This window comes from Mustela nivalis (genome assembly GCF_964662115.1).
Source record: "Mustela nivalis genome assembly, chromosome: 18".
NCBI classification, from domain to species: Eukaryota; Metazoa; Chordata; class Mammalia; order Carnivora; family Mustelidae; genus Mustela; species Mustela nivalis.
Genome location: NC_139037.1, coordinates 37,450,862 through 37,475,324, shown reverse-complemented (window position 1 = coordinate 37,475,324; position 24,463 = coordinate 37,450,862). Strand labels below are relative to the sequence as shown.

At 50.1% G+C, this 24,463-nt stretch overlaps 1 protein-coding gene and 2 long non-coding RNA genes across 9 annotated transcripts in view; 1 reads left to right on the top strand and 2 right to left on the bottom strand.

Moving 5' to 3' along the window:
• Window positions 1–528, bottom strand: part of LOC309853249 — a 47,425-nt gene extending 46,897 nt beyond the window's left edge. Inside the window, exon 1 of the long non-coding RNA XR_014305598.1 lies at window positions 400–528. This is a non-coding gene — a long non-coding RNA (uncharacterized lncRNA). The remainder of the gene's footprint in view (window positions 1–399) is intronic.
• Window positions 281–14,727, top strand: LOC309853248. 5 transcript variants are annotated; one of them, XR_014305596.1, is made up of 9 exons: window positions 281–542; window positions 4,058–4,155; window positions 4,638–4,718; window positions 5,581–5,750; window positions 6,133–6,428; window positions 7,885–8,093; window positions 9,410–9,515; window positions 10,283–10,349; window positions 13,283–14,727. It is a non-coding gene; the product is annotated as an uncharacterized lncRNA (long non-coding RNA). The 5 variants fall into 5 exon arrangements; XR_014305593.1 differs by lacking the exon at window positions 7,885–8,093 and having other exon boundaries at window positions 281–404; XR_014305595.1 differs by lacking the exon at window positions 7,885–8,093.
• Window positions 12,421–22,497, bottom strand: CCNE1 (cyclin E1). Of its 3 annotated transcripts, none has more exons than XM_082711093.1 (12): window positions 22,187–22,497; window positions 21,669–21,720; window positions 21,470–21,557; window positions 21,176–21,244; window positions 17,219–17,364; window positions 16,965–17,100; window positions 14,678–14,824; window positions 14,207–14,302; window positions 13,848–13,982; window positions 13,633–13,744; window positions 13,396–13,553; window positions 12,421–13,101 (listed from the first exon to the last, which is right to left on the bottom strand). In XM_082711093.1, exons 2-12 carry the CDS (start codon window positions 21,689–21,691, stop codon window positions 12,979–12,981), a joined length of 1,233 nt encoding a protein of 410 aa, XP_082567219.1. In that variant the 5' UTR covers window positions 21,692–21,720; window positions 22,187–22,497; the 3' UTR covers window positions 12,421–12,978. The 3 variants fall into 3 exon arrangements, with proteins under 3 accessions (XP_082567219.1, XP_082567221.1, XP_082567220.1); XM_082711095.1 differs by having other exon boundaries at window positions 22,127–22,419; XM_082711094.1 differs by lacking the exon at window positions 22,187–22,497 and adding an exon at window positions 22,047–22,066.
• Window positions 22,498–24,463: the final 1,966 nt, after the last annotated feature.

The window sequence follows — 24,463 nt, the reverse complement described above, 5'->3', positions numbered from 1 at the left end:
TGGGCGACACCAGAACCGGAGGGTCTGAGGACGCCGAGGAGAGACAGCAGGAAGGGCGCACTGGGGAAGCCTAGGGGAGAAGGACCGAGAAGGGAGTGACTGCAGAGTTTATCCGGGAGTGAACGCGCCCTCTCGCGAATGGCCAAGCTTTACCTGGGCTTGCCTCTGGAGAGCCGGGGCTAGCACACTGTGACGCACGCACCTCCCCTCCCACCGCTCTGGGGTCCAGTGGTCTCAACCCCGCGGCGCTCGACAGCGGCCACGCCCCCGGCCCGCCCCGCCCCCGGCCCCGCGGAGCGCCGGCGCGGAAACGGCCACGCCCCCATCCCCGCCCACAGCTGCTCCGGCCCCGCCCCTGCCGCGGGGCGCACCCCGCGGAGCACCGGAGCCCGAACTGACCCAAGGTTCGCCCCCTCGCTTCGCGCGCGCCCGACTGGCCTGGACAGGGGGCGGCCCGCTCAGTCTTCACGGCCGGCGTCGGGACGGCGCGAGGCCGCGCTCGGGGACCTCAGCGCCTGGCGGCCGCCGCCGTCATCACCAAGGTTCCAACCGCGCTCCCGCGGCCGCGGCGGGGCGGGGCGAGGCAGGGGCGGGGCCCGGGGGACGGCGGGCGGGGCGGTGTCACGTGGGTAAACACGCTGCACGTGGAGCAGAGCCTGAGCGCTGTGGGCGGTGCGGGCTGCCGGCTGGCTCCGCGGGGCCAGCAGTCTGCCGCGCGCGGCCGGTGCCGGTCCTGGAGGCCGCGGCCTGGAAGGGCCGCGCGAGCTAGGCTGAGGTGCAGGTCCCCCCATTCTGCTCCTGGGCGGCACTGAAGTCGGGCTTAGCCGCTCCAGGCCCTGCCCCCTAAAGGACGTAGCAAACCTGTAATAGCCAGATGGGGTGGGCACGGTCCCATCTCACAGATGGAAGAAGCGGCACCGGAGCGCCTAAGAAACTTTTCCAAAGCCACGAGGCCAGAAAGTGGTGCGCCCTAGGTCCTGAGCCTCCTGGCTCCTTCGTGCGTCTTGTGAGGTCTTGTTCCTCACGTCCTGTTCCCACCCGAGGAGTTGGGAGTTGGCAGGGACACTCGGGGAAGGCCTAAGGTCCCCCGTTTGTGCAGCAGGGTAGCAGCGGTGCCCGCCTCCACCGGAGGCTCAGAAGCCGCGTTCGCCAAATGGGGGCGGTAGCTTCCGCCCAAGCGTGGGGGGGGGGGTGGACCTTGGGGGGGGGTGTTTCTGGCCCAGCGTCGCCGCAAGACCCTTCTTCTGGGACCCACCTGTTTCTTCAGGGAGCTGGGGGTCGTCAGCGACCCTTGCATTGGGCAGTGTCCAAGACACTCGTGGGCTCATTCCCGGAGCCGCCTCCTACCCTGGCCGCCCGTTCTCTTCTCTCCTCCTCTTCCTCCTCCTCTTCCTCCTCCCCTTCCTCTCCATCCTTCCCCTCCTGCGCCCGCCCCGCGCGACCCCGAGGCGCCGTATCAGCACTGGGCTGCCGCCTGGAGTCAGGACTGGCGGAGGCCTGGGAGGGGTGGACAGAGTGTTCAGGATTCAGAGGAGAGCGTGTCCTGGCCCAAAGGCGGATCTACCTCGCTCTACGGGCAGTACCCAGCGCTCTGGCAAGTGCACGCGCGACTCGGGCTCCCTAGGTCCGGTGGTCCCTGAGGGAGTACTGGGCCTCCCTCAGGGTTGGGACCCTGGGTTGGCTTTGGGGGTTCACCTAAGCTGGTTAATAGGATTAACCAACCCCGGGCTTCTTATGCAGTATAGACACCTGAAACAGCCCCCTACCTCCTTCCATTTGACCTTGGGTGAGAGGCTGAACCTGAACCGTCCTGTCTCAATTTCTTATTCTCTAAAACGGGGTGGTGGGAGACTTAAGTGACTAAATAAAACCTTGGGGACAGTGCTATGCACGCCGTGGTGCGCACCCATACTCTGGCTGGGAACTGTGTTTTCCTGCTGCTGGAATCCAAGCCCAACCCCTGTTCTTTCCTCAAGATCTGTTTCGTGGAAGGCTCCTGGCAAGCACCTTCGAACAGTGACTTGCCCTGATGCATTCGCTGACAGGTCAAGACAGTGACACAGGCCTGTGTGGTGCCCCAGCAGCTGAACCCTCCTTGTTGCCTCCTTCCTACTCACCTACCTACTGACCAGCCTCAGCTTGTCTCCCTCTGATAATGCCGCTTCCTCTGCCCCACCCCCATGGGAAGACCAGAGGTCTAGCATGTTTGGCCACACCCGTTCTGAGCCTCCCTGAACTGCAGTGTGAAGCTGGATGGGGCACCTTTATTCTACTGAAGAGGGAAAGTCTAACCACAGTGGTTTTCTGGGTAGCAAACAGGCTTTGTGCATGAGAGGCCCAGGACTGGGGCTTTGGCTAGTGAGGACCCTCGGGATCTCTGTCTTTTTCCTCCTGGCTAAACTAGGGGATCACAGGTGTTGGTTTAAGGAAGGAAATGGAAAACAGGGAGACCTAGGAAAAGCCAGAGGGAAAATTGGGGGAGGGAGCGGAAGGTAGACCTCAGTGGGGTGTTGCTGCCACCCCTGAGGCAGGGTGTTGGGGCAGGCATCCTTACATGAGTGTCTGGAACCTTCCCTGCATGCTGGGCTGGCACAGGCCGTGGCCACACACCTGCAGCAAAAAGGATCCTGAAGTGGGATTTTTGCAGCAGCTTCAGATCTTTGCTGTTTCAGAGGGTTTCTGGTGTTTGTTTCTGTATTTGCTGCTTTCTCAGAACAGTATCCCTTTGCTTCCTCCATGGAGTCAGGTAGTTGGGATGGGACTGACTCCAACCCTGCCCCAGGGCCTGGCTACAACCCACATTTGGCCAGTCAGAGCACTGCCTCCCTCTGGCCACAGTGATGAGAGAAAATATGGTCATGTGACCCATGCTGGACCAATGAGTGTCATCCTCAGACTCTGGCTAGAGGTTCTGGGAAGGAGGTGCTTGCTGGTAGGAATATTACCCTGGAGATAATGGCAGGTGCCATCTGGAGGAGGAGGTCAACACAGAACAAAGCAGAGCTAAGCAAGGGAGAGAGACAGATTCCTGATGATAGCATATGAACACCCAGATCCAGCCATTCCTGAAGCTATGTGTGCCCCTGGGCTATCTAGTTAAAAGTAGCCGTGAATTCCTTGTTTCTCCTGTTTGAATTGTGTTTCACTTGCAGCTAAACATCTTTATGTCATCTGGCCATCTCATTTCTTGATGAGAAGGCTGAGACTTGGGGGCTCCAGGCCACATGGCTTATCAGAGGTTGATCTGAGCTACAGTTATCTGGAGAGTGTCTCTGGCAGGAGGCTCCTGCCTCCTACAATCTCTCTCAGTCTCCTACTCTGGCCTTCCTGACCAGTGAATCTGTAGCCTCCCAGCCCACAGATAGTCTTGACTGAATATTCTCTGGCCAGTGCTCCCTGAGTGTGTCTTGTCCATAACCGTACCTCAGGGCCAGCCATAGAAGCTTTGGGCAAACACTGGGGGAGAGAATTAATGAGTCATCAAAACCCCTGTGCCTATTTGTGGTTTGGAGGAGTTTAGAAAATCAGGAACTCCCAGAGTTTCCTCTCTTCACTCTGCCCCCTGCCCTTGGCATGCATGACATCCCCTTGTCCCTCTTTCATTGATGACTTTACCCGAGTCCTTGCTCTAGTCCCTCAGTTCTTCCTTGGACCATCTTGTGGACGGCCGTATGGCCCGTCTTGGGCAGTGGAGTGAGGGATGGGCTTTCACTCTAATTTCCTTGCCCCATACCCCTTTGCACCACTCCAAAGGCTCAGGAACCCCAGAATTGCATCCAGGAACACCCCCGGAGTGGCCATGGCTGCTCCCCCTACTCCTCATCACTCCAGAAGGGGCGAGCGAGAATACACAGGAGGAGAGGGCTTGTTGCCGGGCCACAGGCTGTGCGCCTCCCGAAATGTGCCGCGGCACATCTGCCCAGAGAAAAAGGGAGGCCTGGAATCACAAGCTTTGTTATTTTTACTTTTCGGTGTGAGGGGCCATCTGTGCAGGTTTGAGCTTGTCTGGAGGAATGAGGATTTGCAGATGAAATTCAAATGTAGGATTACTTTGCAGGCTGTCACGCTGAGACTTTCTGCCCAAGCTGGGGTGGCCGCAACAAGACTTCCAGCAGCAGAGTGTACCAGGGTCCAGCACCTGTTCAAGGTGAGCGAGTAAGTGGGGCCCTCCACCAGGGCATCATCAGCCCCCATGGTGACAATGGGTTTTCTCAGTGCCACCAAGGCTGCCCGGAGGGGCCTGGTGCACTGGCTGAACACACTGGTCCCCGTCGCCTGCCAGGAGGCCATCCGGAGGTTAGGAAGCCAGGTGGAGGAGGAGATGGGCAATGCCAGCGTGAAGAGTTGCCTGTTCCTCCCAAACAACCTCCATGAATTTGCAGCAGCACACCCACCCTCGACTATGCCCACGGCCCCCATCGTCAGCTGTAGGACACCATCATTCCCCTGCATGGAAACCAGAACTTTGCCATCCAAACGGCAGGGGGAGCTGGCCACTTGGGCCCCCGCTCTAGGACCTTCTCACAAACCAGGGCTATGGTGGGGAAGGGTGGGCAGGAGGGTCATCCCAACCCCATTCTAGAAGCTCTTTCTGAGCCATTGCAGCCGAGAGTCCTCGCATGGGGGTCTCATTTTAGCTCCCAGCTGCTCACAGGTCGTGCACCAGCCCACCTCTCCTGCGAGAGAAGTTAATCTCCACACAGCAGCCTAAGTGCCAGGTAAGCACATTTGTCTGGTTAATTTGTGATAGGAAACATTGTTTCTGCGCTAGATGCTTTCCTCGGACCTGTCCGGGGCCAGATGTTGGCAGCCCGTGATGGGGAGGCAGCCGGAAGGAGAGGACCGTGAGGTTCAGCACTTCTCCGCTTGGAAACTTCGATGCCATTCGAGACCACTCCTCCCAGGCTTGGGGGAGCGGGGGAGGTGGTGACAGACAGGGGCAAATGCTCTGGGGCCCTTTCAATCATCTCTGTGTTCCAGCACACACACCCTTGCCCAATTTATGCCAAATAGTGAAATGCAATACCAGTAGCCGGGGATTGCGGGAAGAAAGCAATCCATAACCTCTATTTTTTGTTCTTCAAAAAGAACCCTTGGGTGAGGAATGTGATTCGAGGTGCACCAAGAAGGGTTCTTGGCCCTGAGATGCTGCTCCAAACATGCACACTCCTACCCACCCAGCCACCCACGTCAGCAAGGGTACCTGTCCACTGGATTATGGCAAAGCAGGAGGCTGGCAGGGCCTGGGGACAGGACAAATGGCCACTGCCAGTGCCGTTGCCATTGCCCCGGTACCAAAAGGACAGGGGGAGGGGCCCAGAGGAGAGCTTCCCGGGTCCTGCTGGGCTCCAGGCTCACTCTGGGCCTGACTTGCTGGGGCAAACAGACCTTTTTTTTTTTTTTTTTTAGACACAGAAACAAAAGGATGAAATCATTAGCATCAATTGGGCACATTCAGTGAAGATTACTGACATGCCATTGTTAGGAGGATAAAAGAAATATAATTAATAAAACCCGCCCAGCCCGCCTTTTGTGCTCCCATGAATTCTTTATTGGCACCTGCATCTATCTCGTCCACAGACGAGCCCTCTCCTTCCACTGCCCTGGACGTCGCTAAAATGAACGGTGCAGAAAATCACTCCCGGGATCTGAAAACTCATCTTTTTCTGCTGCAATGTGTCTTCTGGTGCCTCCGTGCTCTCCCTCCCAGGGCAGAAGTACAAAGAGCATTTTGTAGCCTGACAGCACAGGTTCTATTCAAGGAAGAACAAAGCTGGACCCCAGCTGCCCCCACCCCCACCCTCGGGGACCCTGTCCAGGGCCACCCTGCACAGCCAGGCCCCTTTCAGGCACCAGCCTTTGGGTGGGGGTGGGAGCATTTTCTGGAAGCAGCCCCAGAATCACACTTATCCCCTGTCTGGCCTTGACATGCCTGAGATGGGCCGAGTGTCAGAGGTCACCCTGAGGGTCATCAGGCCTCCTGGAGGACCTGGGGGAGGTGGGGCAGCCCTCTGCCCCTGGCCAGCTTCCGGCCCACCTGCTTGCCAGCCTGTCCTCTGCCCTGTGCACTGTCGCCCTCGTCCCCCACCCACCCTTGATGTCAAGAGAAATGAAACCTCCTTTGCATGACAGGAAGCAGGGAAGTTCCCTGAAGTGTACTGCAAACCTAAAAACACCCCAACCCCGGCTTTCATCACCACCTGGAAGACCAGCCTTTGAAGAGAAACAGAAACCCACTCTTAACCCCTGAGAGCCTGGGCTTCCACTGAGAGAACATGCTGTGGCCTCCCACTCACTGGTCCCTTGAGGGGTCTGAAGCCCAAAATGGGTCAGTGATGAGCCGGAAGCCCCACAGCATCGCGCGGGGAGCCGAGACTCTCCCGGAAGTCCAGGAATCTGAAACTCCAACGCCTGTGGGAGGCAGACAGGTAAAGATGTCTTTGGACACCACAATGCTGATCGTGAACATGCTCAAATAGTCTGGTCTCTCTGTCACTTTCCTTGAACCTTTCTGCTCTCTTTCTTTGTACTCTTTGCTTGCTTTTCACAGTTCGGGGCACAAGCATTTGTCTTCTCTGGGAGGTCGGCAGCGTGTGGATGAGAATCAGAGGCAGGGACTCCCGAGCCAGGGGCAGGGGGCCGTGGGCACTTTGACGGTCTGCACGTTATAGGCCTTGCCGGCCAGGCTGTCAGAGCCTGGGGGGTGGGCACAAGCCTATGTGAGCTCTCCCACCTTTCACACATCGGCTCAAATGTTTCAGAACCTCTTAGCAGCCCAAACACAGAGCCCCCCACGGTGGCAGCAGCCCCGCAGCCCAGATGGGCAGCCTCTTCTTCTCCCCCTGAGAGCCCCAGGGACCCTGCACAGAGTCGGGGAGGGATGGAGGACACCGAAGTTCAGGGGGAGGGCTTCAGACCGAGTCATCATCTCACACGATGACGGATTGCTCGTTGCTCCTCTACAACAAGGTAATCACTTGGTTAGCTTGGCAAGAGGGACACAACGAACCATCTGGAGGACTCAGAGAATGGCTTTGCCTCTCTGCTCTCTGTGTGATGATGCACTGGAGTCCGGGCTTTTGTGTGTCACTCCACTCTTGTGACCCTTCCAGGAACTGGAATTCAATGGTGTGGGGCTCCTTTGCCCAGAAGAAACACTAGAACAGCAGCAGCATCTCTGTTCGGGTCTTGCTTCTTGCTTCTTAGTTTGCATGTGGTCTTTGCCAAGTGGAAGATAGCATGTATTCTTCTGGGCATGGAAGAGTAAGAAATTTAATGAAAACGACTACATATCTAAAAACCAATCCATCTCCCTGCTCATCCAGGGAGTGAATATTTAATAAGCGCCTATCATGTGCCAGGCCCTGAAATGATGTGCTAAGCAATGAAATCAATTGCCAAGCAATCACTGAAAAAGAAAAATGGGAGGGGGTGGGTGTGTATGGGTATGTGCGTTTTTAAGCAACTTAAGAGATATAATTAGATGAAACAGCTCTGTATAAAACCCAGCAAATGTTTTGTCCATGCATATGTTCGTGTCTGCATAGAAAAGGTTCTGGAGCCACGAACCCTATTTTAACATACAAACTGTTAAGGATGGCACCTCGGGGATTTTTACTTTCTCTGTTGTACATGTCCATAGAAGTCTAATTTATCATATCACACATGTTCTGCATCCACAATCAGAGAAAAGCCAAGGAACTTAAATAATAGCAATTTTCACAGGATGAAAAGATGGCCTTCGCAAGTGCTGGAGCCACCGCGGGAAGGCAGGCTCTCTCCTGCTCCCTGGCTGGGAGGATTGATCAGCATAATTTGGAGAATTAGCTGACCACACCTAGTAAAGCCACAGGAGCACACGCCCTTTGACGTGGTGGTTTTCAGGTCTGGGGACATGCCCAGGAGAAACCCACACACATGGCCCACGCGTGTGCAAGATGTTCATGGCAGCGTCGTCGGTGACGGTGACGGCATTGCTGACCTACTCATGGGCTGGCCTGGGAGGAACTTTATACCTCGTGGGACAGTCACAGAAGAGAAAACTCGACCACAGTTAAAAATAAATAAATCCAACCCTCTATATGTTCACGCAGGTAAATGTTGAAAATAACTTTGAAAGAGAATAGGAAGTGGTATTATTATTTTTTTTTAAATATTCATTTATTTGACAGAGAGAGATCACAAGTAGACAGAGAGGCAGGCAGAGGGGGAGGGGGAAGCAGGCTCTCTGCTCTCTGCTGATGCGGGGGGCTCGATCCCAGGACCCTGAGATTATGACCTGAGCCAAAGACAGAGGCTTAACCCACTGAGCCACCCAGGTGCCCCAGGAAGTGGTATTATTATAGGTAAGGATGGATGCCACTCTTGCTGATTTTTAAAACACCCAAGAGGTGTTTTTCTAAGTCTATTGCTTATGGAGCCAAATATAAAAGATAAAAGTCTAAAAATATGTGTGGGAATCATTCACACTGATCCCGGGGTGATTATTTCCTCTGAGGAGGAAAGACAATGGAACAGGGGAGGGAGACAAGGGGGCCCTTTGGTGGCATCCTTAATGTTGTAGTCCTTTAAAAAAAATGTGACGAGAAATTGGGGATGGGTCTTCATGTAAGTTACTGTATTGCTTTCTGCACTTAAACGTGTTTGCCTGTCTGATGCGTGGGAGCTGATCTCACTGATGACTTGGGAATTGAGTGGTTTTCCTATGTGTATTGTGTATTGCTAGTTTCCATTGTATTAACAACGGGAAGTGGTGTAAGCAGTTTCTCTAGAGGATGCAAAGTTTCTCTAGAAGATGTAAAGTGCATTGCTAGGAGGAGATGTGCAGGTGGAGAAACCCTTCAGAGGGGAGGTTCTGGGGACAGCGGTGTGGGACAGGCGGGGCTGGTCTCCTATGGGAGCTGAGGATCTAAGTGCCTGTGGATGAGCAGACAGGCCGAGATGCAGGTGCAGAAGTCACTGTGGCCTGGAAGGACAGGTGGGGTAGTCACAGAGGCAGGGCCATTTAGAAATCACTGATGCATGAAGCACACGGTCCTTTTCCCAGGACACTGAGAGGCAGAACTCTGGGCTTGTTTCTTCAACTTCTGCCTCCAGACGCAGGTCTGAGCCCATCACCGTCCCCTTCACAAACACCAGCTCCCTGCTGCCAGGGACACTGGGCCCATGTGCAGCCTGACGTGTAAAAGCCCATTATGACGTGGGCTCTGTCACCTGCATTGCCTCATCTCCTATTTCCTCTACTGAGTCATGACTGTGACTCCTCTTTACTGCTGCAGACACAGCAGCACCCTCTCAAACAGACACACCGGCTCTGCTCCAGGCCCTTCCCATGCCCCCATGCTCCTTCCCGGCTCCAGACAGGCTCACCTGAGCTCTAGGATTGCATCCCGTGTGCTTTCATCTCTAGGACTGGTGGTGCCCAGTGCACAGCAGGGGCTCAGGACTGAGGCCACCTTACATACCACAATGAGGAAGCCAGCATCAGACCAGAACTGACTGCAGTCAGATGCTACGTGAGTTTGGGAATTGGCATTGATCAGGAAAAATGATTTAAGAGACAGGCGGGGGGTTAGGGTGTAAAGGGAGTCGTTATTCAATACAGGACAGCATTGGCCTCCCGTCTGAGGCTCCTGGGAAATGGTACCCGGTAAGCCTGTGAAACTGAGCACATCAGCGTCTTTGGGAGTTAAATTTGGAATTGGGATGAGGTAGGGAAAAGTCTATGCTCATTGAATACAAAATGCAATTGTCTGTCAGTGCGGGAACTGAAGTATCTGCAGCAAATTATATTTAAGACTCTATTGTCACAGGCAGATTAGCTAATGCTTGATTTTAAGTATAGGCTTCTAATGCTATTACTCCTGGTTCGCTCTGCCTGGCAGGTAACCTTGTGGAACAAATGACTGCATTGCTTGAATAACATATTTGATCAAACAGGACAATTCTTTCAAAAATTGAGTTCTCTGTGGCAATTTGAGACCTGTAATCAGCAAATTAGATGATTACAGCAGGGATAAAAATAGTCTTCTAACAATGTCCAAGGTATAAATGTGATTTGAATTTCAAAATGTTGAACATGTGGTAGGGAAATGCACGGTTGGGTAAATATGACTAGACATTATCAGATTTGATTTCTCTTTCCAACCCTGCTCTGAGCTAGAGCCTAATTTTGCCCGAATAAACGCCAATCTCCTTTGCATCTGAGTTAGAGGCTAGAAGTCTATCTTGCTCTGTGCTCCAAATCTTAAAGGGCTCACCAGCTTTACTTATCTGCCTTTAGGAACTTCAAGTCCCTGTGAACCTCAACATCATTTATCCACTTGGTGTGAAATCCTTGCAGTAAGAAGGTGAGTTCCATGAGGAGAAGATGGCATTGGAAGGCCTTGCATACCCACTACCTGAAGGCCATGGTTTTCTTTCTTCCGCACGGGGGACAGAGACACCAGAGCAACTCTGGGGAGGTCTAGCGAGTGAACTGTGAGCTAGGGCGTGACATGAGGATGTGGTTTGCTCTACCACAATCCAATCAGCCCTTATGGTTGGTCAATAAGTTATTCTCTTAGCTTCTCCTCTAGCACAAGGAAGTCAGACTAAGGGACCACGTCACGACCTCCTCTGGGTCCTCCTGCTCACCACCTCTGCCTCAGAGCATTTACTCATCCAAGGTGGACCAGAGCTGGCATTTTCCCCTCCGATGTCTTGTTTGGCATCCCCTGGCCTCTGCTGGGTTTAGCTGAATGGCAAAACAAAAATGATTTGGCAAATGAATATGCAGAGCCAACCAGCAAGGCAGCAAAGTTGGTGCCGACTACTAGAAAGGGAGGAGCTCCTTAGAGCTGGGAAACTTGGATGTTACTTACTAGTGGCTCTTAGTGTTTCTGGCAAAGTCACAGAAAATATGGGTTCCTATGAATTTCACTTTCCCACCTAGGATCCACCCGGGACACATCCTTCATTAGAGCTGCCTGTGGTTAACACTGCTATTTGATAAAAACAAAAAGCACCAAGGTCCAGAAATGCAGCACTCTTGAATTTGCATATAAGGCATTCGCATTTCAGCACGTGGGCTAGACTGTCTATGAAGTAGTGTTTGCCTCAAAGGTGTGTTCAGACCAGTGTTAACTCACCGGTCAAGCCCTAAGACTTATCCATAGCTTTGAAAATAGTAATGTTTCTGGTGCCCAAAAATGCATAGAAAATGCCAAATATGAATTAACCACTTAGGATTTTTCCAACAAGTCACTTATGAATGATCGCTGTTAAAAATCCACTGCTTTTTAAGCTGGGAGCATCTCTGCCTGAGATGAAGAAACAATTAGCTCGGAGTACCATTTGACTACCAGCACATGTAAATTTATAATGCATTCATTCAGAATGCTGTATTAAAACGTGCCAGAACTATAGCGTCACAACAGGAAGGAGTAGGGTCTCTCTCCAACTTCATACAAATAGGATACAGATTTTTAAATGGCTGTTTTTCCACTTCTGACAGGGTTTTGCAAAGTGAGATAAAATACCAAGTTAAAAATAAGTGGGTTTGTTTGCTCATTTGCCCTTCCTTTTTCTGAACCCATTCACCAAAGCATTGCAAGGAAGTGAGACACACAAGACCACCACGATGAGGGACACCTGGGTGGCTCAGTTGTTAAGCACCTATGGTCAGCTCAGCTCATGATCCTAGGGTCCTGGGATCCAGGCCTGCATTGGGCTGGCTCCCTGCTTAGCAGGAAGCCTGCTTCTCCCTGTCCCACCCCCTCTGCTTGTGTTCCCTCTCCTGCTGTGCCTCTGTCATATAAATAATTAAAATCTTAAAGAAAAAAAAAAAAAAGACCACCACGATGAGAATGCTCCACAAAATGTGGGGTGACCTCTACATGTTAGGCCTTAAAATGGGCAGGGACTTCCTCCATTAGCATGGCACTTGGGGACTCCATCAACGGTCAGGGAACAGACTGTGCACTTGAGCTCTATATCACTTTATTATACATTTTCTTTCTCAAAGTATAGTTTTAGGCTATGACATTTTGTTACCAAGCTCTCCCAATGAAAGCTCTTCAGGTTAAGATGTGGGTAAGGATGAAAAGGGTGTGGAGGAACACTTACTAGGGATGCTTTATGACCTCTGGCGTGTCGTAGCGCAGACACCATCCCTAAGAATCCTCTTGCAGACTCGAGTTCTCCAGTCCTGCCACAGCCAGCCCGTGAGCCCCACCTGAGCAGCCGCTGTGCAGGGCTGGGACAATGTGGGAGAAATGCCAAATCGAGGCATTTGTGGCTATCCCTAATGCTCACTTCCGAAGTCTTCTTTTAAATATATTTGCTTGAAAGGTGGGAGCTTTAAGAGGTATGAAGCGAAAAAGGAGAACTTGATACAGCCACACTCAAAGACTTCTAACTCAAATGATCACGCAGAGCTCATAAAACCAGCTGTCTCAAAGACAGTGTTATCTTTATTAAAAAAACGGATAGACGTAGCAGCACTTACAAAATAACAGTTCATAAAAGGCATTGTACATTGTCAACTGATAGTGTGAAAAGGGCAGGCCCCCAGCACAGTTGGTTGTGGGCTCCACATCACAACGCTCACAACCACCTGTTCCCCTCAACGCGACACAGCCCAGCACACCCGAGAGGAGCCCACGGCAACGTGGCACTCCGCGACTTCAAGCCTTTGTTCCGTGCGTGAACAGTCAATCAAGTCAAGTATCACCCTCCTTAGCAGCATCTGGAGCACTCATTGGTGTTCTGGAGGTGGCTGGTGTACTTGACCCACTTATTTCAAAAACTCTAAGCATTCAATAAAAAACACTTGTCCCTGTCCAATGCCATCCACAGAAACACTTCGGTTGCAGAAGAGACATGCTCTTCCATTTAAATATCTGTAAAAGCTAACGCACGCCTCCGCCCCGGTGCGCAGCCAAGAACCTGGGGCGGGCGCTTCCGCACGACTGTCTTGGGTGGAGGAGGCTGGTGTGCTCACGCGGTCCCCTGCTCACTGCTCTGCTTCTTACTGCTCTGTGGGGGGGTGAGGACCCCAGTGGGGAGGGGAGAAATCCTATTTTGTTCAGACAATATGGCTTTCTTTGCTTGGGCTTTGTCCTGGTAAAAATAAAAGCGAGAAATGGTAAAAATGGAAGAATGCATCCTTTAGGCTTCGTGTCCTGTGTGCTCCTCTCTGCGGAGGGGAGGGCAACAGAACAGCAAAGAACAATCTGAAGTCGCTGGTCTGCGGTGCTATCTAGACATCACATCTATTAAACACAGTTTTTCTTTCTCAAAGGAATTAGAGGAATTGGAGGCTTTCGAGGATAGCTGGAGGCTGCCCAAAGAGGAGTGGAGAAGCTGCTCAGGTGGTTTCAGGAGTTTATCTGGGGAACAAAGAACACGACTCACCAGCAAATCCAAGCTGTTTATATGGGTCTGGATGTTGTGCGCATCTTCAGCAGGAACTCCCCTGAAGTGCTTAAGCTTGGAACTTCCTGTCTCCCTTATAACCATGGCAAATGGAACCATCCACTTGACACACTTCTCTATATCACACCACTGATACCCTGCAACCAAAGTAAATGTTAGGCTCTGTCGATTTGTAAGTTCAATACTTTTTGTGAGTGAACTGGAAAGCCAACATACCTGAAACCTTTTGCATCAATTCCGATGAGGAGAAATGATACAAGGCAGAAGCAGCAAGTACGCCGTAGGGAAATTCTAAGCAGCCAACATCCAGGACACAAAGATCTAAAAGCTGCGGAGCAGAAAAGAACACTGAAGCAGGCAGCCAGCCCCTATCCTGAGTTCCTCCGTCTCCTGGTGGGGTAGGAACCCCCAGAGGTAACAGAGCCACTCACCTCTGCAATCTGTATGAAGATGTGCTGGGGATACTGAGGCAGGAGCACTTCATATAAGTCATTTAGATACGCAACCTGCATATACACATTCAGCCAGGACACAATGGTCAGGGGACTTAAGTGCCACTTAAGGGCCTAGGGGAAAACAGAGAGAAAGGTCAGATCAATGGTTGAGGGGGGCAGAAAAATAGACATTTCTGCTCCCTTTGGGCCTCTAAAGGAGTTCAAAATCCAGCCACACTCCATGCCACAATGTGTCCAGCTGGAGAACACCTAGTCAGAGGCACTTCCACTGAATGTAGAAAAGATATTATGTATGCATTTAAAGAAAAGGACTGAAAAATCAACTTGTAACCTACCTTCATAATGATTAATTCCATGCTAAGAATTTCCTCTCCTGAACAAGCCCCATCTGTAACGTAAGCAAACTGGTGCAGCTTTGGAGGGTAGATTTCCTAGAAGGAAATAAAAGGGAGAAATGACTAGCAAATTTCTCTAATAGTTTCAGTTTACAGTGTACATCCACATTCACTGTTTTTAGTATACAAGCATAGAAAGAGAGAGGGAACATCATGGATTAAATACAGGAGCTACTCCACTGGTCAAAAAGTTCAATTTTTTGGCTTCAAGTAACTACATTCCCCTAAGCATTTTACATACTCACTACTTCCCTCACTTCTTGGTTAATTTCTAGCCCTTTCTGCATGTATCTTCACTTTAGATGACCTCAAATTAGAAAAATGTAGACAAACAGTTGGCCTCTTCCAGTAATCTCGGGGGATCTCAAGAAACAGTATGTGTTACATAACAAATATTTGAAAATAATTTACCTCAAGTTTGGCAGCAATAAATAAAGATGAAATCCCAATAAGCTGTAAAAGTGTTTTTACAATATTTTGTTGTGTTGCCATATACCGATCAAAGAAATCCTGGGCCAAGTAAAATGTCTCCCTGTGAAGTTTATAGACTTCGCACACCTGAAAAAAATATTTATTACATTTTAGAATAGTTACTTGAGGAAAAAAGAAAGACAAAAAAACTTGTCATGAGTTTTGGTGAAGGACAATACAACCAAATCAAGAGAGAGAACTTTGTTTTTCTGAAAGGACTGTTACCTGGCTTGTCCCTAAGTACAAGGACAGTACAAAGCTGGGACTCAGAAAGATTTAAGTGTTCTTAAGTGTAATAGTAAGAGCAAACGTGCATAGGCTGGTAAAGCAGCGTTTTCATGGAAAAACCGTGAATGATAATCTCTAACTCTAAAATTAGGATCCTCACAGGATTGCTGAGAGATTGGGTAAAATGGTGCACATGGGCGAGCTGAAGAGGAAAGGACCACGGAAATAGTAGACCTCCACTCATCACCACAATCTATAATGTCTGATTATGCATATAGACCTGCCATTCCTACACAGGCCTTCTCATGTGTGAGTGCAATTTATGGGGTTAAAAAGTAGAAAAAGCACGGGAGAAACAACAGAACATTGAGAGAATATTCCATCAATCACTGAAGAGTATTTCTAAAGTCCAGGTTGAGGCATATTTGAAGTCTGTTTTTATAAAGTAATACTATTATGATCTGATCAGAAGTGAAACTAGAGCTTCTGTCCTCTCAGGAACAAACTCTCCAACCTGTCACCCAGCTCACAATTAGGCACATGGCCTGAGCACTGCCTTTCCCATATGCACGCAGACTTTCTGGCTGGGCTCAGGGCTGAGAAACAGCATCACTGCAGACAAGCCTACAGTCTCATTCCACTGAAGACAAAAAGGTTACCATTCTTTTCTATCCTTTCAATGGTATTATATGACTTTTTTGATTTACTTTCAGAGAGAAACCTTCCCTAACGTATTTAGCATCACCTGCATTATACAAAATAGAAGTTCTCCATCACAACATCTTATGAGGTGAAGCCTGACAGTAAAGTATACTACATCTAATGTTTCGAGGCATGTCTTCTAGAAGATTTAAGAATCTTCATTCTAGAAGATTCTAGAATGTCTCCAAGGGCCCAGAAGGGCTATGTGACATTAGTGGGACTGCAGTGGGCAACGGCAAGGCCAAGAACTCAGTACAGAAAATGCAAACGTTTTCAGAGACCAATAAAGAAAAGCAAATCAAGGATGTTAAAAACAACTCTTTTCTTGCCTACGATTTCTAATCCCTATAAACTCTGAAAGGAAAGTACTGGTAGAAAATGTGACAGATGAGAAAACCAAGATTCTAAGTTCAGTGACTTGCCTGACCAAGAAGGATATGTGGTGAGGCGGCAGCAAGGGATCAGATTCTAGGCTGAGCGTAAGAGGGGGCCGCATACCCCTCGAATATAGGCTTTCCAAAGAGTACACAGCAGAGTTTGTTTTTAGGGAATAGACACTTAGCTTCCCCATGTCCTTCTTCATAAATATGATATCTTCAACATTACAAAGTGAGCCCATTTCTCATCACCCAAGGCTTCCAGGTGTCCAGGAAGCACCCCTTCATCGAGGCACCACTGAGTTACCCACACTGCCTCTCAGAGGGAGGTGCAGGCCCACACAGTATCATTTTTTATGTTTAACAATTACCCATCACAATTTGTAATACTTGTTCTTTTGATCAATTGTTGCAGAGAAGTCTGACAGTGCGACCAATAAAAGATTTGAACAATATATTCTGTTAGGATGATATTCTGTGGGGAAGGAGAAATGGATTCCAAGGTGTTAAAAAGGAACAATGCAAGCTTTCTAGCTGTTAAAGATAAGCCTGCTCATATATTTTTAAAATTTATGATAGTGGCTATCGAATAGCTGTTATCTGCATTCCACTGGATAATTTAAAAAGCAATTTAATTAACAAAGACCAAATATCAATATTTATAGTTAAGTGGAAAATAGAACTTTGGTAATTATTTGAACTTTGGAGAAAAAAACTAGAGGCCAACTTAAAAATATCTTCATGGTAAAGAGACTTCAGAAATTCTTCTAAGGAAGCATGCAAGCAAAATGGCAAAATACATACCACAGCTTCAGAGACACAGAATGTGTCAAGGGGATCAAACACAGGAAGGATCATAATAGCATAGAAGATTCTAGAAGTGGTCAATGCTTCCAGTCAGCAGGAAGACTCAAGCTCACCTCCATTAACCAATCCAGAAGAATTGCTCGCATCTTAGGCTGCAAGAGAGGGTGCCGCTGCATAAAGTGCTTATCCCTTAAGTATGTCTTCTCCTTGTTTAGCATAATTTTCCACACCTCGTCTCTATTTGCCCAGCTACAAAATACAAAAGAAGTGAAAGACGAAAGGTAGGTGTCAGTATGCGTCCACACTAACTTGGTGAGATTGTGCACAAGGAGTAAAAGATCTGGAAGGCACATGGTATGTGACTCACTTCAATATAGGCAGTGGTGAGGCTCTGGAGGGCATGAAACTCTGCAGTCCACACGTGGAACTTGGGGATGCTGGCTCACCCTCTTCCTTGTCAGGTGTGGGAATGAAGGAGCAGGGGTTTTCACACACAGAATTATCGTTCCATGGCTGTAAAAGAAAAAAGACATTTCTAAATATTTGATATGAACCAGCTATTTTTACACCCACTGATTTGTAGAACAGCCAGTAAAACAGAAAATGTCTTCATACTGAGAGCAATCCCCAGGCCTAAATACATGTTCTGTACTAAATTCAGATGACGATTGAACATGAAGTAAAAGCCACAGTAATGCCTCCAAACTTTCATTTCACTTGTCATTGGCTTAGGAGTCTATGCAGTAAACATCTAAGACAACTAGAAGGTCAGTAGCATTTTGTCCTCCACGTTGTCACCCTCGTGTTTGTACCGGAGCAGTAAGATGAACCCAAGAGGGGTCAAGACAAAATGCAAACAGCTCTTATATTACAAAAAATGACACTACCACCACCAATACAAATCCATCTGCAGCTCAGTGAGATACTAGGCATAACTTCTAAGGTATGCTGTGGGATTGCTTGGTCACAATTGAAGACTTGTTTTTTTTAACAAGTACAACTAATCTACTAAAATTTCTTAAAAAGTGAAAGGATTTCCAGTAAAAGTATTTACATAAGCACTCCACATTCACAGACCTAAAAGATCAAAATGTAAACTGATTACCATCTATATTTAAAAAGTCTCCCCATCTTAAAAACCCATCAAATGTGACATCTTTTGGTTCTAAGACTAGCCTAACATATTACATAATTGGGACCTTTTGTTTTCCTTAACTCAAAACAAAACAAAAAGAATATCTGCCTAGTTAAAACCAAATCCAGGAATGGTCACAGGCTATACCAAGAAGTCTGTGGAGATAGAAGCCAGATACCCCTGAAGACCTTTGAATCCTTTCCCCAAAGTCTTGCACAGAAGGATTCAAATAACTGATAAGTGAATAAACCATCGTTAAAAACCCAAATATGCTTTTCCTTGAAAAATTCCAGGTAGTTAATTTTATTCAATTTTCAATATTTGGAGAATACTAAGGTCATTTTGCCTTTTAGAAAAGCGTCTTTTTAAAGCTACTCTGTTTATCATCCTACTCAGAAAAGAAGCCTATGATGGATTTTTTTGAATTAGATGAGTGATTCTGGTGACAATGTGGCAGATAAATCCTGCCAGTATGGAAACCCTGTGGAAGTCTGAGACTCTTAGCATTTTTTTTTTTTTTTTTTAAAAGCAGACAGCTCATTAAAGTTGCCTAGAGAAGAAAAGGAACAATGGGGCAACTAGAAATGAGCATGGGGACATGGGCTCCAGGTGCTGTCTGGAGAATAGGGTAGAGCAAGGCTCTCATGACACACTGGTCACTTTCAGAGGCAGCCAGAGCACTTTCAGTATGCTGAGAAGAGCAAAGCAGGATAATGTTCTTCTCCACCCAGGGTGCGAAGAATTGGGCATGCAAATTAACCATGACAACTCCTGCCAACAGCTGTTCCAGAAGGGCAACCTCCCCTTCCAGCTCTAGTATCATGTGCTGGTAGCATTTCCTTGACGCAGAAAGGGTCACATAACTGCTTCAAGTTGTTCTTCATTCAAGAATGAATTCTAGCTGTGAAGGCAGGAGCTGGGTGCCACCCTCCGCAGCCAGATGGCTGAAAGAGCTGAAAGCAGTTTTGAGGAGAAAATGGCAGCAGTTTCCAACTCGGAGTTCACAGACAAACTGGATGACCCACAAGCAGAAAATGTGGTTCAGAAAGTTTTAGGACCCAGGGGGGTCCCTTCAAGGGGGGTCCTTGAAGTCTCTGTCCTTTCTCTTGAGCAGATACTGGGTTTTAAAGAAGCCCAAATCCATCTGACTTTAAGAAGGAAAAGGGTAAGAGTAAGATACCAATTTTGACTATTTCTAACCACCCCAACTCTTTATGTCATTTTTAATTAATAGGATGACCTATGCAAAATCAGGGGCTAAGAAGTAACAACAAAAAAAGGCCAGGATTCACTTCAGTAAAAAAGGTGGGTCTCATACAAAAAGTTAAACAAAAGAACAAATTATGTTGAATGGATTTTAGATAAAAGGGTAGTCTTGTTGGTAAGAAAGGCCTAAAGAAAGAATTCAAGGTTCTCTGTGGTCCTGATGAAGCAGTTATAAGGATTTAGGATAAAGCCCACAGGTAGCTCAAGGGTGTTGTACTGGGTTGAATTATAACTCCTGAGAAATTTCTGTGTAATTAATAGGCAAGAAGGTTGTGTTACCCCAAAAATCTAGGTTTATGAATCTACACAGAGAAATAACAAGATAACAACTACCCCCATAAGTAGATGGGACAATTTTCAAGCTATCTGCTCTACGAAATGTGCAGAAACCTGTTGTTGTTAATCTCGGAACAACCATGAAATTTCCTTCTAATTAGTGGGAAATGATACGGCTATTCCTATACCAGAGTGATCAACTAACTGTCCACAGTTTAGGGATAGGACCACAGCCCCATTTTAGGCACCTGAGCACTGCGCGGATCCTCCTGGAGAACAGAAACTACTCTGCAATTCTAAGAAGTCAATATGGATGCCTTTGTTTCATTTTCACTTGGAAATTTCAATTCAGAAACAGTTGGCAAAATAATCTTGAGTTTCACAAAGCAGAGATCCATTTTCATCATGTCCCACACAAATCACCCTGCTTAAAGTTTGTTCTTTATTTTTTTAAAGAAGAGGAAAAGGAAAGAAAGCGTTGTCTTATATCCTTCCCTTAAGTGAAATATTTCTTCATCTAACGAGAAGGAAATCATCAACCCCTTGTTCAATATTCAGTGGACCTCCCCAGAAATGCTATTTACTAAGATCTATGTACAATGACAACTGTTACTGCAAACCCACTGCCTTAAAGCCCCTCACTCTTCCAGAACCAACTACTATGGCTGTTGCTCACTGCCCAACAAAGTGATGTGCCGCCCATCGTTAACCTAGTTGGGACCATTGCCCTCAGCTCAAATTCTCTTCCTGCTCAGCTTTTCTCTGTGATAGGGTCAGAAGGCCTGACCCACTAGTTTGGAGATAGGCTGCTTCCCCTATTAGAGCCGTAACTACCGTCTCCAGCCATTTCTGGAAGTACAGAGATAACACAAGCTTTCTCTGTTAGAACTTCTGATATTGTAATGATATCATGAGCATGCGGGAAATTTGGCAGTAACTCCATTCCACAGCGACAAGAGAAATAGACTAGTCGGTTAAAAAACTGGGTTGAGACACATGTATCGTCACAAAGAATATTCCACTAATACTTTGGCTGAGGCCAGGTCAAGCCCCAGCCAGCAGAAGTCACTGTAGGTTAACTGCTGGATGGGCTCAGAACCCCCAGAGCAGGATTCTAAAGGGGGTGACCTAAAGGGAGTGGGAGGTCCTTAAGCACCATGACATGATGGAAAAATAGAAGAATAGAGAGGGAGAATTCGTGGTTGCTTACAAACACACACAAACCCTCATCATCACAGTTACCCAGAGATCTCTGTGTTAGGAGCCCTACCCCCCAGTTCAACAGCCCAGAAACAGGGTTCTAGGATGGACTCCGCCCCTGGATTGCACAGGACTCTGGGTTACTTTCTTCCTCTGAGTCTGGGTTTCCTCAAGGGCAAAAGGAGAGAACTGAGTTATTTGATGTCCATTCTGGTGTTTTCAGACATCAAAGATGTCTCAAAGGTGCTGGTAAGGAACCCAAGACCTTTCTGGAATCCCATGGCTGGCGGAGGTCAGTGCCACTAATGGGTACAGAGCTCAGCCATATGTACTGTGGTCATAGGTACAGAACAAGCCTTCAGCAGGAGGCAAGGGGGCTTAAGATTCAATCTAACCCACAAAGAGCAGGAGGCCCTCCACCTAGGCCCAATCAGCAAGTGTACCTACCTGACTGCCGCACTGACTTCTCACGGTCCTGTCCATTTTTGCAATTTCTTCATCTGGATCCTGCAAAAACTAAAATAAAGCAAACCCACCCCCAGGGAAACACACCAAACAGTTCAAAGACAAAAACAGAGAGAGAGAAGAAAGAAAAAGTTGGTTAGGTTGTGGGCACCACTTCTCCCAAATGCACTCCCATTAACCCCCTACAATAAACATGTGGCAGAGCCCAGTCTGGTTCTCAGGTAAGATTTTGGGGGGGGGGGATCCTCCTCCCCCACCTGTCTCCTTTGTACTCACAACAGCCACATTTGCCTTCCTTTTCCTGGAACGAACAGAGACATCAGTGCCACTTTCCTCCTTCATGGTGTCCCGTTCCTTTGCATCCCTGCAAAGTCAGGGTGGCACAGAGGTCAGGGTGAGTTCTCCCCAAATCTGGGTTCACCCCTCCCCCACGACTGAACACCCTTCCTGTCCCCACAGCGACAGGGCCACTCACCTCTCCCTCCTCTCCCTCGGCATGGCTTGGGGCGTGGGATCAGGTCTCAGGCCTTGAGGGTACAAAACGGGCAGTGGGGTGAAGACGACCGGCGGTAGGGGGCCAGGGCCGGCCAGCCCACCCCGGGCACCCCTCCCCCTCCCGCGCGGGCGGCGGCGGCGGGAGCCTCCCGGGCCGGTCAGGAAAATGGCCGATGGGCCCCGGTGGCCTGTCACCCGCGGCGCCGCCAACAGTCTGCGATGCCGGGTCCGAACCCGGTGTTGGGGGGTACCCAGGCGGCCCCCCAAATCCCCGCCGGCCCACCGCCTCCCTTGCGGCCCGGGCTGCCTCAGTCTCCCCCTCAACACCTCCTCCTAGTCCGTCTCTGAGCCACCCTACCGGGGCACCCCGCGCTGACGCCTCAGGGACCCGGTGACCCGGCCTCGCCCCACCCCCACCCCGGCCCGGCCTGGCCCTACCCGGGAGCTGTGGGAGTCCTCGCTGCCGCGCCGTCCCGCAGCTCGCGACAGGGCCCTTACCCGAAGCCGTCTCCGCGGCAGGCAGGCGGCACGAGCCGAGGTCGGAGGCAGGAGGCCGAGGCGAGCGGGAAGCCGGGAGGCGGGAGGCAGCGGCGGGCAGAGCGCGCGGCGGTGGCGGGATCCGCGCCTGCCCCCTACACCGCGCTGGCGGCCGAGCCGGCTGCTCCTGCGCCCGGCTAAGAGCGGGACATTTAAAAATCCCTGCGCGCGGAACCGGCCCCCGGCCCGCCCTCGCACCCTCCCGCCACCCTCCGCCCCGCCCCGACCGGCTCCGAGCCCCTCAGCGGCAGCCCTTGGGCCGGGGCCCGCCCAACTACAGCTTTCAGGACCGCCCCGGCCGCCGCGCAAGCCAGCCCAGGCGCTCGGGACCGCCTGGGGGGCGGAGCCTTCGCGGGGCGGAGCCTTATCGGGGGCGGGGCTAAGTGACAGGGCCTGCGCGCTGGAGGGGCGGGGCTGGGGCCGTGGCGGGGCCTGCGCGGCGCGAGCTGCGGCGCCGCGCGGAGCCGGACGCGGGAGGCCGGCTGGCGCGCGCGGTGGAGGGCGGGGCCGCGCCGGGCTGGCAGAACGCGGGGGAGGTCTGGCGCGAGCGCCGCGGAGGGGCGGGCCGAGGGGCTCTGTGGGCGGAGTCGAGCGGCGCCCGGGAGCCAGAAGGCCGCGTGGCCGGCGCGGGTGGAATGTAAACACCGCAGACGGCGAGAGTTCGGGCTTGGGCAGGGGTCGCGCAGGGGTCGCGCAGGAGCAAGCTGTAGGACCCGCCGTCTGTCGGTCTGTCGCGCGAGCGCCCTGTCCCTCCTTGCACGTCCACCCCGCCCCTGAGACGTAGGGTTCCGGCTGTGTGAGTTGGGGCGGAGATGTGCCCAAGGTCACAGCGCCTCCTCGCTGGCCTACAACCGGTGCCACTGGCAGCCCCAGCCGGTCTGAGACGCCGGTGGCATGGTGGTTGCTCCTGGACGTGCGTCTGCCCATCCTTCCAAGGGTGTATTCATTCATTCAATGAACAGCCCAGCACCTTCCCTCTCTGCCCCTCCCCCACAGACTCTTCCGGGGGGCCTTAGAAGAAGCTGATTTGGACCTTGGGATTCCAGGCAGCTCCCTCTAGCCGAAAGCCTTCAGAGTAATTCTTGTGGGGCTCAGGGTCAAATTCGCACTCTCTGTCCTGGTGTCTGGGGTTCCACTGGAACTGGCTTTCATATCATCACAGACCTCCCTTCAACCCTCTTCACGCTCAGCTTCTCACCACCATCTGCCCTTTCTCACCTCAGGTCCTTGGAGCTTGTGCCCTGCGAGGACCCCCATCGGGCTGTTCTTCCTTCCCTAGAACTTCAAGGTCTTCAGTGACCACTTAATCTGCAGCACCCCACTAACTAGGACTTTCTCTCCACCTCATTTGTCCTGCTGTGTTTTCTTCACAGAACTTGCCACCAGAAGACTCTTGCTTTTCATTTCCTTGTTCAGTGTCCATTCCCTACCTTGTCTGTCTTGGTCACTGCTGTATCCCCCCAGCTCTTGGCATAGTGCCTGGGTGAAGGAGACACTTGTTCCTATTTGTGGGTGAATTCCAGAAAAACATACGCCGACCAAGCCCTTGTGGTCCTGACAGGCTTATGAGACAGATACGGAGCAATTGTCACTTGAAAGTGCCTTCTCTACTAAACTTGTACAAGAAGCATGTAGTAGAGGGCTTTCAAAACTCCCAAGACCTTTCCTGATGCACAGTCTCAGTCTTGTTCCCTCTCACTTCTTCTTGAAGTGAGAGCCTGGGTCTTACTGAACAGTATGCCTTGTATCCTCCCCAGAGGTCCTTGCTAGCAGAGGTGACCTTCCAGGGTCTCTGAGGTCAAGGCTGCTGAGATGACTCACTCAGGTTGTCAGGGAGGCATGGATCCCTGGGTCCTGAACTCCCAGCCCTGTGTCCTTTGGTAATAACAATAAGAGGTACCATGAACAGCATTTCCAAAATGGCAGCTTTAGGCTAAGTCCTTCAGAGTGTTAGTTCAACTTCATGATAATCCTATCATGTTGATACTATGATGGTCTTATTTCAAAGATGGCAACTATCTACTTTTTAGGTTGATTGGGAGGATTAAGTGAGGTAATGCAGACTTAGTACAGTGCTTGGCACATACTAAGCACTCAATGAGATGTATATGACAAGGATAGATGATATATATGTCAACATATAGATATCAAATATATCATTGTTATCGATGGTAGACAAGACAAAGTTTTCCTTAGTGGTGGTAGCAACTTAAACTGCATCCAGCAAAGAGTGAGAGT